The 18431-nt window shown below is 39.9% G+C and overlaps 1 protein-coding gene across 1 annotated transcript in view; it reads right to left on the reverse strand.

Moving 5' to 3' along the window:
- Positions 1–285: 285 nt before the first annotated feature.
- hdac7a (histone deacetylase 7a) overlaps positions 286–18431 on the reverse strand; it is a 54787-nt gene continuing 36641 nt past the window's right edge. The window contains exons 5-26 of the mRNA XM_062426715.1: positions 17998–18118; positions 17691–17791; positions 17092–17214; positions 16785–16894; positions 15885–15986; positions 15073–15244; positions 14245–14450; positions 13419–13619; positions 12358–12589; positions 11780–11913; positions 11287–11407; positions 10833–10882; positions 10091–10198; positions 7195–7250; positions 6536–6623; positions 6240–6359; positions 6061–6158; positions 1910–2028; positions 1337–1470; positions 866–947; positions 535–673; positions 286–416 (exon numbers count right to left, since the gene is read on the reverse strand). Coding sequence (XP_062282699.1) covers positions 374–416; positions 535–673; positions 866–947; positions 1337–1470; positions 1910–2028; positions 6061–6158; positions 6240–6359; positions 6536–6623; positions 7195–7250; positions 10091–10198; positions 10833–10882; positions 11287–11407; positions 11780–11913; positions 12358–12589; positions 13419–13619; positions 14245–14450; positions 15073–15244; positions 15885–15986; positions 16785–16894; positions 17092–17214; positions 17691–17791; positions 17998–18118 — 2660 coding nt within the window. The 3' untranslated portion in view covers positions 286–373. The remainder of the gene's footprint in view (positions 417–534; positions 674–865; positions 948–1336; positions 1471–1909; positions 2029–6060; positions 6159–6239; positions 6360–6535; positions 6624–7194; positions 7251–10090; positions 10199–10832; positions 10883–11286; positions 11408–11779; positions 11914–12357; positions 12590–13418; positions 13620–14244; positions 14451–15072; positions 15245–15884; positions 15987–16784; positions 16895–17091; positions 17215–17690; positions 17792–17997; positions 18119–18431) is intronic.

The raw sequence follows: 18431 nt of genomic DNA on the forward strand, positions 1-18431 counted from the left end.
GCCGTTGTACTTCTGAGTTTTTAACACACACAAAATCCAATGTCAGTCAGGAGACATGAAAAGTCTAATGGGAAAAAAAAGCATCCTGTATTGCTCTTTGGTGAGGTTTCAGAAGGATTCCCAGCTGCAAGTAGTGCTGCTGGCTTCAGCTGAATAGTTGCCAGCATTGAGGCGCTCATGCGGCAGGTTTGTAGAGGTTCAGCATTGTGTGTTGGTGTATGTACATGTGTGTGAATAAGGCAAGTGGGTGGTGGGGCTCAGTGGCATTACAAAAATGTCCCCTTCATGGTCGTTGACAGCGCAGGAGATCCAAGGCTACAGGTTGGGCCAAATTCCTGAAAGTGAGTTCCGTGAGGTGATCGGTCAGATTCTTCTACATGGAGTCACTGTCATGCTCCATCGGCTCAGCAGGAAGGCTGGAGGAAAAGGTGAAAAAAAACAAGCATTAGGGGGAGAGCTATTGAGAGTGTGAAAGTTAGATTTTTATATTTGCTTGGTTGTATGAGCGTGTGTGGCTGAATGTGTGTGAGGTACCTCTTGCTGGAAAGAACTCCCACAGAGAGTGAGGCCAGAGCATTGACAGCGTCTGTTTCCTCGCAGTCTCTTCTCTGAGCAGCCAGGAAGGACAGACCCACTGATCCACTGTAAGCCTTCACACTCTGCCAGTACTGACCTGTGACACGCACATTTACAGGTTACTGGTGTCCTCATGCTAATACTGCATGTTTAATACTATTCTGATCAAAGTATCATATCCAGAGGCTGCATGTCTTGATGATAATGGTATAAAGGTAACAGAGGAAAACGAACACAATTAAATAAAACAACAAAAATATATGAATGAATAAATGAATACACTGCTCACTTTGTATCTGTATGACAGTCTGCAGGGAGCGGACTGCATTAGCATTAGGCTTCTGGAGCAGGACTTCCTCTGGCAGTGGGTCCTACAGGACAGAGAGGCAACCATTAAAACACAATCACATCATTTCAATTGTTCCCAGAGATGCAGTAAACACAGTTTTAAACAACCACAAAAAACATAGGCACTTCATGAATCCATACACAACTGACAATGTGAAAGTGCACATTTTCTACAGTAGCTAGTATACAACATAGTACTATGGGACACATAATTACAGTAAGTACAGTAAGTAACTGTGACTTGGAAGTTTCCCTGACCTCCCTGCCTGTTGTGTCTGGCCTTTAAAAAGCCCTGATATTCCACAAACTCTGGGAACTTCAGCACTAAGACAGATGTTTCCCTCATCTGTTGGTTAAGCAGATGATTCTGAGGAAGGTATTAATAAGAACTCCATTACCGAGCATGCCTTACCTGATTGCCAAGGAGTGAACTGACACAAGCTTCGGATGCGTCACAGATAGCTGTGAGGTCATGACCTCCCTCAAGGGACAAAACCACACGACCCCCTGCTAGAGACATCAGCTGGTGGGTCAGGAAGCTGAAACCTTTGGTAGACAAACACACAGAAATGTCAGGATGAGATATGAACCACGCAAAATAAAATAAGAATAAAGCTACGCAGGTAAACTGCAATCATGAGACAACTTACTGCACCAAAACCGCTTTTGCTATAATTTCCAATATTCTCTTAAACAAATGTGCAGTATATTTTTACCTTGCTGATCCTCCCACAGTACCATGCCGGCTACTAATTACTATAATTATGGTTACATCAGTGATGCTCCGAGGTATGGTACTGTAGAAGGCACAACTCTCTTGCGTTTTGGTCCATGCTTGACAGGAGCTGTAATAATCTATTAATATCTCCAAATACCCACAGGATCACAAAATAAAGTTCTTATTGGCATCCCTTGATAAAAACCAGACGTTGGGCTGTAGACCGGAGGACAGACTGTGCAGTCTGTGGTGGAGAGTCATGCTTACATTTGGCGGAGACCTTGTACCCTCCCAGAGGAGCGGGGTTGCCCTCGGCAGCATCAAAACCAGCCGACACCAGAACGACGTCCGGGGAGAACTCCTGAGCGATGGGCATCACCACAGTCCTGCAGGCACACACACAAACACACACTGACGCTGTGAGGAAATGTCTGTGTTGTTATAGTTCCTATTGGGTGCCAATAAAGGTTGATACAAGTCCAGTTTTCCTGTTTACTAGGTAAAGGTAATAAAAAATGTTGCTGTGTTTGCTACAGTCAGAAACATCTGTTAGTCTGATCTTTTGTTTGTCACATGGACCCATGTACACATTTGAGCCTTAAAGGTGCAGAAGCATGCAGAGGAATGTACGGTGACTGTAAAAAAAAAAAAAAAAAAAGCGAAAGGCTCTCTCCAGACCAAGTGATTGGTTTGTCCTTGTCGCCCCCTATAAAAGGGCTCATTCTACGGTAATGAAAACACAACAATTTGCTATTTTGTGGTGATTATACACTAATGAAAATATACTTAAGAATATTATATTTCATTCCTGCCAAGTCTGTTCCGCCGGTTTCCACTAAATTCTACACACTGCACCTTTAATTTTATGCTACTAGAGAAAGAAAAGAAAGAGAGGAAATTAGGCTTTTTGTTTATAGTCACATAAACAGCCAAGCTAGAATGTGTTCACTTAATCACAAGATCTATGAGCATTCATTTAACAGTGGAAAAAGTGTTTACATTACAGTAATGACATTCCCACTGAGTCATCACTGGGGACAGTCACATTTAATTATCCACAGAAGACCACAACAGAAGAACACCTCTATACACTGTCCCAATAATGATATTGCATTTCAACAACCAGAGCTGTAGCCCACATCTCATCATATGCTCATGAGGGTTGTCCCTAATATTAAGTGAACAGTAGTTGTTTTAAAAGTCAAAGTGCGCATTTCTAATCATTGCAGTTGCCTGAAGGACAAATAATTAAATCTAAAAAAGTCATTAACATAGTAAGTGAAACCAAAGATTGTCTGATCCCTGACTCTTGTTTGGATGTTGTAGAGGCTGCCGAGCCTCCAGTAACACTGTCTGCTTGACAAAGTCATATTGTTCTGTCAGCTCTTATAGCTGCTTGGTGTTGTTTGTGGACTTGAAACAGATGAAGGTTTTCTTAACGCTATTCTTATTAAGAATGAGAGCCGTGCTGTCCTGAAGGAGGGGAGGACTTGACTCTGCAGCTTGATGCTGTCGGTGGAGTTCAAAGTCGAGCGTGAGTCTGTTTCCCATTAGAGGGTTGTCACTCTCCTCACGTCATTGACAACACAGAGAAAAGAGGAAAAACAGTCCATATGGGATCCATTTACCTTCATTATTCTGCCTGGGGACTTTGGAGACCTCCCTCCCTCCCTCCCTCCCTTTTTGTACACACACACACACACACTCACACACGCACACATGCACACAAACACATACTGCTGCCATGACTGCATGCAGATGGCAACATGAGCTCATAGACAAAAATGAGAACACAGATAAAACACACAAACGCATTCCAGCATGAGCGTATACATGCACGTACACAATAACACAAAGACAAACAAGACGGAATGATGACGAGGAATGTTCATGCACATACAGACGCAAACACACGAGAAATCATTTGACTTTGTCCCCGCTTTAATAATGCTGTATGTTATATTTTGAAGATGTATTACCTGATGATTCATTAAATAAAGTCAATCCATAAAGCAGACCTAAACTTTATCATAGTCACGTGAAAATTAAGCATGCGCACACACGCACTCCTCACTCATCCCCACACATAACCGCAAAAACCAACCCCACCTCCCCTGTAGACCCATTAAAGCTGCCACGCTCCCCCCAGAGAGAGTAACTACAGACAAACTAATGGAAAGATGGAGGGAAGGGAGGGAGGGTGGAGGAGAGAAGGGGACGCTTATTAAAGATCAATCAAAGGAGGAGAGGAAGAGGGAGAATGTGTGTGTGTGTGTGTGTGTGTGTGTGTGTGTGTGTGTGTGTGTGTGTGTGTGTGTGTGTGTATGTGTGTGTGTATGTGTGTGAGGGGTGATGGGGCTGGGGTTGAGGGTGATGGAAAAGGAGGAGGGGGAGGGGGGTGGGCGGTTGGGGAGAATGAAGGATAAGGTGAAAATGCAACAAAGCTCCCCCTCTGAAGCTGAAGCACTCACAAACTTAAACCCATAAAATGAATTCCATTAAATGGCTTACACGTTAAGTTTTTCACCCCACAGACTGTTCAGCATTTTGAAAACTTTATTAATTACAGAGGAGGTGTATGGCGTGTATGTGGTGGGTGGGAGGTAGGGGCCTTTTTAGATTTCGACTCCATATGAAAGGAACAATGCTTTTTATGAGTTGTTAAGGCAACAGGCCTCCCCATTAGGGCCTACAATGAGATTATGTAGACCTATGGTAAAATAATGATGATTATTATTAGCTGTATCATGCCCTCTCTCTCACTAACACATTTCCTGCCACGTGCCTCACTCTCTACTATTGAACTAAAGGCTCATAGTGCCAAAAACATGACTTGTCATTCATTCTTAATTATCCCTCAGTATAAAAAGGCACCACATTGTATTTGTAGACATGCAAGTTTACACTACAGTTCAAGTTTCACATGCAATCTGTGATCTAAATTCAAATCCTGTTCTAAGGTCCTGAGATGAGTCTTATTTTCTGTAGCTGAGCAGATAATTATCTGAAATGTTTTGATGTGGTCAACTCTCGCCATCTGCAGCTCCGAGCAAAGTGAACTTCTATTAGGTCCAGATCTGAATACTGGGCCATACGATTGACATTATGTAATAATAATGATAATTTGAATCAGTTTTGTCATTCCCATTGAACTTGAGGGAGCATGTCTCTTCAATTCTTCCTCGATTTGATCACTTTGGAGATTGGTTAAACTCTGTTTTGTCATGAAATACTTTCCATAACATATTCTGTTTTAAATTTGGAAAAAAAGGAAAAAAAAAAAAAAATCCAACTCTGGAAGGCACAAAATTCCCTCCCAGCATAACAAAAACTCCACAACATCCAAAAACATTAGGGAGGTCACTCACCATGAAAACAGAACACTGAAGCCAGCATTACCTACTTCATTGTGCTCACAATTTTCTGTTCTGATGTTAAGGAACAAACAGGGTGGGACAAATTCAAATCTAAATTACGAGCAAATGGATTAAATGCTTTCCTTCCTCCAGACTAATAAAAACACTGGGTGCATGACACTAGTAATGATTGTAAATGACTTTGTGTATAACTGGAGGTACAAAGTAATGACAGTAACTAAATGCACTGAAGCAGATGATTGCTGGCTTATTTTGTCCTTTTATTACTGTAACGATTATGGCCCACCGACCATACGTGTTTCAACACGTGTGTTTGTGAATGAGAACTGCATATAAACACACGCATGCTTGTGTGTACATGTGCTGTTTCCTCCTTCATGTCTGCTGGTTTGCCACTGCGCCCCTTTTCCAGTAAACGTGTGGTTGTCACAGTTTTCCTTTGTCGGTTGGATGCACCAGACAACCAGAAGGCCCACCCTACTGAAACTTTATTGGTGCCAACCACCCACCGATGACAATTATCCAACCCACAAGCAGGAAGTAACAGTCAACATTCCGTCAAACATAAGACCTGGAGACCATTTACTGTAAAGCATCAGGAGTTAATGGAAACAGAGAGTGCTAGACACATGCTCTCCAAATGACAGGGATTATTAATTACGTCAGAGGAGATGTGGAGCCTCTGATCAGCTAAAGTGTGTTTGTTGTGGTTCAGTGTGAAGGAAGAGAGTGAGAGCGGCTCATTACAACTCCACTGTATACCCTGATCCTGATCAATAAAAGCTGGAGTAATGGTGGCAGCAAAAACAGTGATACAACTTAAACTGTTTTTTAATGTTAGGCTCACATCTAAGACATGAATTGAAAACAGTTATTGGCACCACTTTTAGGGCACGCTAAAACAAACACCAAACACATCCAAAATGTGACTGATGAATGCAGTTCAAGTCCTTATGAACTGCATCCACATAAGATGTAAAGACATTAAAATGCTATCTAATCAGTGTGTGAGCTTATGTTTAAAAAGAGCAGTAGTTCTACCTGAATGCAGCGAGGTACTCTGCATCTCCCATGGGTGGGTCCAGTCCTCCTGTCCATGCCACATTCACATTGAAACCCTCGCCTGCTCCAGAACCCACCTAAAACCAACAATTCATTTAGTAATGATGTCCTCCTTGTTGCACTATATCTCAGTAAAGATATGCAGTTTCTTCACCCACCTCAGCCGGTGACCCACTGCCAGGGAAGAAGTTCCCGTCGTCATAGCGATGAAGCGAGATGTAGAGAATGCTGGGATCACTGTAGAAAATGTCCTGGGTTCCGTTACCATGGTGGACATCCTAGCAACAGGATGGGGGTAGCAATATTATATGTACAGTAGTGGAACCACGCGATTTAAACCCACTACCTATTATCAAATACATGCTTTGAGTACGTACATGAGCATTTTCATCAATAGAAAACAACAGTAGTGAAAATACCAGCATGAAGCCAGAGTTGACAAGCTGTCTCTTACCCAGTCAACAATGAGGATCTTGCTGACGCTGAGCTTGTGTTGGAGCTGCTTGGCAGCTATGGCCACTGAATTGAAGTAACAGAAACCCCTGTAGAGACAGCCAGAGTGGATACAAGTTAAAATACACTTTAGAACAACATCATCACTTTAATTGATAAGAAAAATCCTGAAGCTCTTTTTTGGCTCATTTCTTTTACACCATTCTTGGATGAACATTTTAAATAGTGTGTGTGTGTGTGTGTGTGTGTGTGTGTGTGTGTGTGTGTGTGTGTGTGTGTGTGTGTGTGTGTGTGTGTGTGTGTGTGTGTATGTGTGTGTAGCTTGTTTTCATGTTGCACCCGCTGTTCTTAATAAAAGTATCTTTTAGTATATATATCATAAATGGAAAACTGTATAGTCGTACTTGTATGTGCTCAGGATAAATGAGAACAAAGATAAGTAGTACAAGCACCAGTGAAAAAAAACACGACATACCTAAAAAACATGGTATTAATCTTCCTTATTTTGTACCTTTGTCTCTGTGTCACTTCATAAATATCCCCCACAGACAAGCTGCTGACAGTGCAGCGAGAGCAGGAAAGCTAAGCATGTGACGCATGTGACGCACACACGCACGCACGCACGCACGCACGCACACACACACAATCACAAACACTTACATTGGATTGGAGGGGTCTGCATGGTGCCCTGGTGGTCTGACCACAGCAAAGCCATTCTGTGGAGAGAAACGTGTTATTAATTAGTGTGTCATTGGATATGAACTACTTGCACAATCTAAGGCTCCCCTTTCAATGCATTATACCCATCACCAAAACTCAAGACAGTATGGAAACATGCTATCACTTAATTGTTTGACAGGTCTCTTAACACAGTAAATCAAAGATATCAATGTTTCCTGTTGATCTTAAAGGTTTGTTTACTTAGTTGTTTTATTAGGACTGCACCTGATCAGAGTCACACAGCTCATCTGCTCCTCTATTTAAAAAACGTTTTGTTCAAAAACAAAAAAGATTATTTCTATTCATAACATAAATACTTTTCATATATGCGTTTTATTATAAGATACATTCAACTGAAGGGAATGTTCCTGAGCAGTTTTACAAGATTCAGGGATACCAAATTATAGAATGGCTTATCCAAGAACAAGAAACTGTTCCTCTTTAAAATGTTACAGAAGAAGAAAGGAATATTTAACTTCTGCTTGCTTTTCTCCATGTATTTTTGTCCATTTCACTCAGTCATCATGTATACACATACACATTCAGATGTAAACAAATATCCCCCTCACACGCACACACATGTACACACTTATGCATACACATGTGCACACTTCTTTTTCTGTTTTTATTTTGTTATTGTTGTTATTACATATATACGTTACTGTTGAGTTTGCTATCACTTATATGTAGAAATAGTATTATTATGTGTTATTTTCTATAACATTGTTTTGGTTTCATGGTCCTGGTACTGCACATGCCGGGTCACTGTCACAGCCATGGTTAATGTTGATAACAACACCTGTGCTTTTCCTAATATGACAAGTTAAAATGGCTGCTGTGAAAAAGGGCTATTCTATAAATTCTGTGTATTCTGAATCTGAATGTATTTTTCACTTTAATTTAAGTTGATGTCTTTATCATCCCAAACGCAAAGTCAAACATTTCATCAAGACAGAAAAACAAAAGTTCTAACAATGTAAAGACAATAAAGATCATATAAGATAATTATTATGCCGTCTTCTAAATTAGTTTATATAGTATGTAAGCCCTCCCTGCAATATGTATAGCTTGTGGTTGTAATGTGGTTGTTGTGTAGTGTTGAGGTTGTACACCATTGTACCACTGCTCTGTATAGACTGAGTTATGTTATGTTTATTGTTTTCATTCTCTGCCTGGCTGCCTTGTTTAAGACAATCTTTTTTTGTAGGGTATAACTGTTTGGATTGTGGCTGCCAGAAATGAATGCTTTTAGCCAATTGTATACTTACAGAACATTTAACCCTCAGAGACCCACAGGGGTGTCTACAATCTCTGCTGACATGACTGTTTGTCAAAGGCTGTAGCAGGCATCACCTATTCTGAAAATGGTATATTTGAATATTTCTACATTCTAGGGTCCCTAATCAGTCTTGGAATAAATAAATTGGGTATGACTGGAAAGCTGAAAATGTCAATTCAGTGAACCCAATTGTATTCATGTGTAATGATGTTAGTCCCCATAATAGTCATTTCATTGTAGTGAGACCATTTTTTAAACTTGACTTCATTGTATAAAAGGACTTATTTTGACCTCTAGGATAATGACAGCCTCATGAAAGTTTACAACCACAAACTAGAGACCTTGGTCATTCAGAGGATGAATGGCTCTCCCAGGTATACTGACAATAAAGCGGTTTCAGAGCAGTTTCCAAAAAAACAATTGCTCTCTAGTCAATTCCTACACAAATCTCCAAATGTCAAACGTTTTTGATGTCAAATTTTTCCTGTGGTGTTACTCAAGGTCTTTGAGTCTTCATGAGGGATTTTGGAGGGATTTTTGTCTATTTCTATCAGTTCTCAAGTGGTCAAAAATGCTTACATTTTGCAGCAAATCAGTATCAACCCAAACATTGCTGCAACAATTTATGAGACATAACTGAGCATTAAGTTACATACTCTAAACTTTCAAAATAGGCACCTGACCAAACACAATGTGTCCGATAGATTTATGACAAGAAAAACATGACACACATAGCTAAACTGCATTTCACATTAATCTTCAGGTGCCCAGCTTTCAGATGTTGTATACAGCTTCTACGCGGCATATGCTGTTGACCTGCTATCACCCCCTAAAGATCCCCTTGACCCCCTCTTTAAAAAAAGAGAAAAATTGGTCTATAATGGGCCTTTAAGGGTTAACCACTGCAAATAAAAAAAGAAACAAATCATGTTTATCCCTGACCCATCATTGTGAGGCCATGATGTGACAGCAAAAGCTCTTTTCTGAAACCCCGCTGGACTTTGAAGTTGGTTAGTCGCTGCTTAAGGCAGGGTGAGGCACGCTCCTTTCTGGATGTATTTGTAAGTTCAAGTTTCTCTCTGACCCTGATGGTTGACACACATGAATAAAACATTGCCAGTGGTGGATAAAAACTCCAAAATTATTTCACAGGAACTTTGTGCTCCCAACGTTGTTTTTGGTCCATTACCCAGTGACTGAAAAGCAGTCACTTCGCGTGCATGAATAAAACAGTCAAACTGTGATTTTTATATCTGCCAAAAAAACTTCACAACAGCTTTTTCCATCTTCTGACATGATAAATGTATATGAGTTTGTCACAATTAAAGCAATATAACCATTTACATGTTTATTGCACTGTGCATTCCTATACTCTCTTTACAGTCCTATAGAAGTATGTGTGTGAGCTTTGACCTAAATGTTTTTAGTAACACTTAATCTGTAAACGAAGCTTTCATTTGCAGAATTTTCTGCATCACTCCAGTAAATAATAAAGGCAATGCAAGGTGAGTGACTCAGACATGAAACTGCTACAGAAATGTACAGAAAGTTTCTCACCTTTAGTTCACCCTTGGCCACTCTGACAGCCAGCTCTACGACACTGCCTGCTGCCATGCGTGACGCTGTAGAGGTGTGCGACTCATTCCAGATGGTGTCATTATCAACCTGCCAATCAACAGACACGATGGAGCTCACTCAATGATAGAATCAGAAAAATCTTTCCACACTTATCCATATGTGTGTAGTGCTATTTATAATATCTACTGTTGGATGAATCCTGACTGCATCTCAAATCCCTTTGAAACAATAAAAGAAAATCTTCTCCAGCAAATGAATGACCAAACGTACAACCATTACTTAAAATGTATTCTTTACTCTCTCGTTTTGAGGCCAGATCCATATTTGCTGGTAATTTTCTTTTCCGTTCTGTTTTTTCTCTTCTCTGTTTGTTCACAAACTGGCATTACTGTCCATCTGGCTTGGACAGTGAAATCCAAGGCATTTCTTTTATCCCTGGTCATGGACATGTTGTTCTCATTAGTCTGACTTGCCATGGTTCGACACGGACTGTCAGGCAAATGTTAGCACTGAGCCAAGCCCTCTCTCTTTTCCTCTTTAATATCCTGTCTTTCTTTCTGTCTTTCTTGTAATTTTCTTTGCTTTTCTTTGTTGCTTTCATTTGAAACAATATCGTCTTTCATCAACGCAGTGATTATGTTGCATCGTACAGCTTTCATTAAGAGCTCTGGAGGATTATGATCTAAAATAGAGTTGTTTGCGTGTGTGTCTTTTCTCTTACCCCAACACCCCCGCATGGTAACATCACAAACATCCTTTGAGAGAGGATTCCTGAGGAAACAGAAACACATCATACATATTCATACATTCATTCAATAAGTATTTTATCATAATAATAAGCTAAGAAAATGAAAAGGCATATGCTGACCTGATGTGAAATATGTCTAGCGTGAGAAAATTATACTTGATGATACATCTAGCATGGTATGTACCAACATTACATGTTTGTTATTTCTTTTTAACTTAATTAACAAAATATAAACATTACAATTGAAAAACAAAATGGTTATGATATAGTTTTAGCTCTGAACTGGACATTTGGAACACTGATTAAACATGTCTTTTCATGTTTACTATTACTTCATTTGAAATTGTCTTGAAACTACACAAATTGACTATAAATTTAAAATAAGTTTGCAGAATTTACAAATCTATCAGTCTAGGGTGTATCATACCGGCCAGTTTGCGGTTATCCAGTTTGAGTCTGTTGAGAGGGTTGGTGCCGTAAAGCAACACATGGCGTTCTGTGTGGACTGATTGTAGCTCTTCCAGTGTGGCTTTACGACCACGAATACTCTGTATGAACACAAAATTTCCATTTGACTTTCCCTTCTCAGTACTAAATGCTGTAGAAACAGACAATACGCACCTGGAAGCCCCGAGGATCAATAATTTGACATTACATATCATATGGATGCATATAGATAATGAATATTCTGTAATCAATAGTAGCAGCCAGCCAGCCTGCAGAGTCACTGCTCCAACAGAAACTCATATAAAAACTCAGTCTTTCTTTTTTCACACTTTTGTAGGTAGGATAAAATGTTGATTCATATAAAATTCCACACACTTTCTACACAAATTAGCACATCCTCAACATTATTGATACCAGACTAACTGAATCAGTGTGTGCGCGCCTGTGCTTGTTTTGTGTGTCTCATGTCATACCTCGCACTGCCCCCTCAGGCCTCTCTCCTGTAGTCTGGACCAGATGCTCTGTATCCTCCCAGCATGCTCTGGGTGACTGCTGTTGTCTCCACATGTGCACTGGTGCTTCAGCATCTGAGAATCATACACCAGCCCTGGAAACACACATCCACACAAAAAATTAATTGACTGCAGGTTTACTCCAGTTACATCAGGAGGATTTTTCTTTTTCAGATCTTGTTCAATGGTGGTTTTATCACTACGTCTTCTCCTTTTTTAAGTATGTTCTAAAACGATCAGAAAAACAAAGTTCATACGTTATATTATGTGAGACAAATTGGGGGTTTAAGGACAGTCAATATGACTCTGCTTCCTCAGGAAGACATCTACTATGAATCTACAACACCTCTTAAACTTTCCTAGAAGAAGAGACAAGTCAGTTGTGCAATTGTTAATATTCAAACACTCACAGATACCACAAGTTTAGGCATCATTTGGACTACTTCTTCATTTTTGGTGTGCATTTTTAAAGATCGCAGGTCAGTGCATCACACTAGATGATGAGAATAAGTTAAATTGTACAAGTGTGTCAGAATTACCAGTAGTGAAGCGTGGTTTGCTGCTGGTATCCTGTCCCGGCAGACTGAGGGGTTTCTCAGGCAGAGTGAGAGATGTTGAAGCTGGGGACGACTGCGTACGTGACAAGGGGCGATGGACACCCAAACTGCCACCAACTCCGCCACTTCCGCTGCTGCGTAACATGGGCACTGCCAGGGTCTCCATCTGTCGATGCAGCTGCTGCAGCTGCTTCTGCTGTTCCCATAGCAATGACTAAAGAAAGGTTAAACATATTTCAAAACTGAGCAAGGAATTGCATGATAATTAGCAGGATCTATGGGATCTTTTCCTTTTTTCAAGACAACAGACATAAATGTGTCTTTTAAAGAGAAGGTGGAAGTGTTTCGTTATTTGAATTTGAGTCATTAGACACCCGGAGTAAGAAAGGTGTTAAAATCTCATGAAACATTTGATAAAAGTATTTCCTCATAGAGTAGAGCCTGGAAACGTCTCCATTGTCATTTATCTTTTTAACTCTGATGTGTGCTTTTATCATCAGTTTACTAAGATCATTCAATTCTGATGTTCATCTCCAAAACCAAGCACTGCCTATCCTGAGCTGACTTTGAAAACATCCTTCATGCCATCACTTCCTCTAGATGTGATCTTCATTTCCAGTGCTGCCGCCTTTTGACCATAAAGCCATATCCCAGCTAGTTCAGAATGGGCCTCCCAGAATCTTAGCTTTCTCACCAACATGTAGAGACTACTTCTCTCTTTCTCTGCTCTTATTACATTGGCAAGTGAGATTCAGAATGGGTCATACTGCCAAACAGTGACTGAAAATTTGTCTTAAAGAGTAAGAGCTCAGCTTACATACACCCTGTCATCATATCAACAGGCTGACGAAACCACTTTGATGTAATGAGTAGATGTCAAACCACAGCAGCGTGCGAAGGGAACAAGAATAATGTGTTGATATGTTAGGCTGCCATCTACAGGACAGTTGAATGAAGAACAGTCACAGGGTGTTCTTTCATTCTATCTACCTGTTTTCTGTGCGTTTGTATCTTGTGTGTTTAAGCGTATTGTATTTTCTAACCTGGTTGAGTATGAGTGCATGTTGCAGGTTGATTTGCTCTTCATGGCTCTTGGATGCTGTTGGCTCTGCTTCCCTCAGAGACTCTGACCTCACTCTGCTCTGATAGGCTGGCTCTGTTGGCGATGAACAGCCACCATCTTCTGAGTCCATATCCTCAGAGGGGATCTGATGCAGTCTGGGCTTCTCAGACTTGCACATTAGCTGCAAATGTACATATACAAACACTTGGTATGAATTAGTCGGTAAAAACATGCATGCAGACAAATGTACAAAGTGTGTTTGCATTTAACATTCATGTGAAGACATGATAACCCCCCCCCAAAAAACTAAAATGTTCAACAAACCTTCTGAACTAAAATTTCTGTCTCAGTTACCACACGATTTAAACCTCATCAAACCGTACTGAAGTGGTTTAAGTGGATTTAAGTGGGACTATGATGATTAATCTTGTCCAAGTGTTCTCTGTGTTCAAATATTTAAATTGCTGTGTCCACATCCAAGATTGCAGCTGTGAGATAGTCGTGACTCTCCATCTAAAGCATGACTGCCACAAGACTTTAAAGTTAGTAGTCTGAAGTAATTTCACAATGAATCCTTTTCAAATATCATTAATTTGCTGCCAAGGTTATATCCCATGTTGATTCCCTTCCACAGTAAGCCATTTCAAAGGTTATAAAACATTTATATATATTTATGCTAACTTGATAAGGTTTATAGCCTGCAGATTTCAGTCTGACCTGATACTGTGGAATGAGGCAGTAAATTCAAGTTCAAAAGTCCATAAGAGGAATGTTTTTGCAGAGTATATGCATTCACTTCTTCGTACCTTTCCCAGATGCGTCTGCTGTTTGAGCCTCTCTAGTAGCTGTGTGTTGTGCTGTTGTTGCAGGAGATGTGCGTGAAGGGTCCGGGGGCTCTGAGGGAGGGGCTCCGAGCGTGTTCTGCTCAGTGGCTTGTGGGGTTGAGTGCTTCCTGGAGACAGGTGGTCTAACTGAGGGGCGAACTGCAGTGAGACGGAGTCGAGGCCTGGAACTGGTGACAGACAGAGAGATAGAGGGACAGAAAAAGTAGCTAATGTGAGCAGAAACAGACATGTACAATTTCTCAAACACGATTGTTATTACAACTTTGCAAAACTATTTTTTTAATTTTCAGAATTATTTGACCTTGTAACACATATAAATGTTAATGTCCTTTACTGCATTTTTTGTAAATGTGCAACTCTGTCAAAATGTGTATATGAACAATATTGTAGTTTACTTGCAAAAAAGAAGAAAATATGATTATACTAAATGTAACCACTGGGTGGAGCTCTAACATTTCAGACTGTGAAATTAAAAGCCCTACTGTATGTAAAACCACTGCTTCCCCAATCACTTCCAGTTAATTTGTGTCCACACATGGATGTATGATTACATAGTGAATTTTGCAATGGTTCATGTGTGTATGATCCTAGACTGAAATATTAAAATAAAATGACTAATTCCTTATCAACATTTTTAACATTTTTTTGTACATTTTTTAAATTTTAATGTAAAAACATAAAAATTGTAAAATTAATTAATTTCTTTAAAAGCTTTTGTCCCCACACATGTGCACATTGTGCCGAGTATGTATACATATGTGCTTGTGTATATATGTGTGTGTGTCTCACCAGTGAGTAGTGGACCGTGTACCAGTCCAGAGGGTTCGAGGATGATAACAGGCAGGTGAGGGTGTAGCTGCCCAGCTTGATCCTCTCTGCTCAGGGGGAGGAAGACCGGTGAGCCCCCGGCTGTAACCATGGGCATCTGGCCGACCTTCAGAGAGGACAGCTCTCCATCAGCCTGCACATTGACAGTGAAAACCTCAGAGTTACTGTGGAGCCAACATGCCATCTGAACTTTTTTTCGCAGCTGAAATTAAAGGTCAACATAGAATAAAATGAAATATAACGAATAACAGTATATTTATTGAAGTAAACTAAATAACGTGATCAGGTGATGATCATGATCATTCTGTGAAAGAAGCAACTTAAATTTCAATATACAGTACTACAAAACCCACAAGTATCAGTGTCATAGTGAAACAGCATTTTGAGAGAACAATGCTTCATTTATTTGATGTATTTCCTGTTTAAAACTGAGTGGTGGGAAGGGAAGACTTCATTCATTCAATTTCATTGAGATATTCATGTCATGGGATTTGGTATCATTTATTTGGTTTACTTTAGTCCTGTCTACACTTTATAGTCACTGCACTTTTATTCACTTAATTAATCTAGTCCAAAGTCTATAAATCTTGTTGGTCAACATAATAATCTGAGATTAATTTGTAATATTTCTTAAAAGTGTGTCTTTAATGAAGCAGACTACTACTGTACATCATAAGATTATCTAATCCCACTGCCAGCTTTTGTCACATTTTAGGGAATATACATGATGTAAGAGTTGTTTTGATGAACATCTCTTGCAGTGCAGTGCTTACCCTGGCATTGGCCGGTAGCCCCAGTGTGATGGTGGGCAAAGTGGAAGGACTCTGGATGGTGAAATTAGCTAGAGTGCCATCTCTGAGCAGCAGCTTCTGTGCCTGGAAAAAACAAACATGATTATTTTCCAGAAATAATACATTCATTATCAAATCTTAATGTAACTGTCTTCATATCAACACATCTTTCACACCTGGACTCATTAAAACAGCTGTTTTTGCCATTACAACATAAGAGAAATCTGATTTAACAATTAAAACCAGTTTGGTAATGTGTTCCATGATTAAGACTTCTCCATGGTCTCTACTCTGTGACAGATAAACACATTTTCTCTGCTTAATGTTTAGTTTTTACAAATTGTAAAATCTACAATTAGAAAAAAGATCAACAGTAATCTACGATAATGTAATCTACTTAAACCTGAGTTGTTGTGACACTGGGGAATTATGAGTCAGACATCCACAGCAGGTGTGACAGAGGTTCCTTTGTTCTGACTTTCAGTGATTAAATGAATTATGTATAAACAGCTGACACACAGTCAGTGCCCTCATGCTCTTGTGTTGCTGCGTTAAACATGTCATTACTCAGCGTCTCAGCACAGTTCATGTACATGAAACAACAACTCCTCTTAACAAAACATTCTGCTTACTTATTTAAAATGCTGGTACTTTTCCGTATTTTAAGACAGAAGAGCCTGTCTAGATGGGAAAGAAGGAAGCATTCACCATCTTCAAGCTTTTGTCTTTTTATCAATATAAATGTGTTTATCTAACCAGCTTCATTTAAACATCGAGGTTTTTAAAAACTATTTAGCCAAAGCATTTTTCTATCAAACCTTTACACACAATTTGATGGGGAAAATTGTCCATGTATGTGTGGTTGTATGTGTGTTTGCTAACCTCATGTGAAAGGCCGCCTGCAGATGGCAGTAGCCCATTCTCACTGGGCAGACTGTCATTAGGAGAACTACAGCCAGAGACTGGAGTACTACTGCTGCTGGGGGACGAGTCTGGTGAGAAAGAGAGGGAGAGGGATTGTTTAGTAGATGATAATACATTTTGATCATATTTTAATAACATTTTATCATATCACTGAATTGTGTTTTTCACATCATTTTGTGATCGCTGTTATCTCGTCTAATAACAATAATATATTGCTGCGGCTGTTCATTTTCTTGAATTTTTGTCTGTGTGTGTGGATGGTTACCCAGTGTGTCAGGTACTCTGTGTCTGATTGTGGGCGGGGCGCTCTCTTTGCGGGTGAGCGGGCTCTTTCGGGTGTTTAGATGTTTCTTCAGTTTGTGTTTCACCTTCAGATTGGGCTCAGACGCTGACAACTGACAAATAATTGTGACAGTCATTAGACAACAGTGATTAAACCCATTTCCTGTTCATGAAATCTTTACCATTTACCAACCAAACACTAAAAGTAAAGAAGTGAAAAGAGGAAGAACTACGTAGATGGTTACTGTATGTACGATTTCCCATATGCAATGACAGCTGGTATACCAGAAAATAAAAAAAATAAAAAAACAAAAAATAAAAACAATTGAAGATGTAATTTCAGAAGGAATAAGTGGGTATAAAAAAGATACAGGTGAACCAACCATAATAAATAAGAAAATGAAAAATACATTAGCTACTACTACTGGTGATTGTGGAAGGAAAATTAATAAATTCACGGACAATTCATTCACTTTCACTGCTTAAACTGAATTTTGTTTCATCAGGCCTTTTGAGTTGAAAGATGTGAAGATGTCTTCTGGATAAAGTCAAAGTTCTAAGGGTTGATGTTAGATGTATTACCTGCCCTGCGTAGCGGCGTCCCTTCTGACCCCTCAGAAGCAGACTGCGATGGAGACGAGACCAGATTCTGGGAGGAAACACTAGGGTCTGGGCCCAGCTTTCTGGGAAAACACAACACACAAATACGTTCCACATATGGTAGAGATTCATTTAAAATTCTACTTTTAGAGCTGAAAAAGAATCAAAGTTACTCTAATATTACTTAAGTACTGTATAGCACATTTTAAACATGTGCTCATCAGCTTATTTTGTGCTTCAATATTTTCCTTTTTTAATCTGTTTGTGTGCGTTTTGCATTTTTTGTCACCTGTATGCTACAGGTGTTGCACTCAGAGTGTTGGAGTTTGTTCTTTCCAGTGCTGCCTGTTTTTGCTTCTTCAGAATCACCTCCTGAAGTTTCTGTTTCACCAGGGAACTGGCCACCGCACCTATCAATCACACACACACACACACACACACACACACACACACACACACACACACACACACACACACACACACACACACACACACACAGACACACAGACACACAGACACACACACACACACACACACACACACACACACACACACACACACACACACACCCATCAAAATCACAGAAGGGCAAGGAAAGACAGCAAAAGCACAGTGGGTTATTGTGCACAACCAACCCTTGTTGCATATTTTTGCAGGACATAATCATTGACTAATAGTAAAATCTATGACCAAGATAACCGTAACAATACTGTGAGGAGTTTC

The sequence above is a fragment of the Scomber scombrus genome, chromosome 10, assembly GCF_963691925.1.
Source record: "Scomber scombrus chromosome 10, fScoSco1.1, whole genome shotgun sequence".
Taxonomy (NCBI): Eukaryota; Metazoa; Chordata; class Actinopteri; order Scombriformes; family Scombridae; genus Scomber; species Scomber scombrus.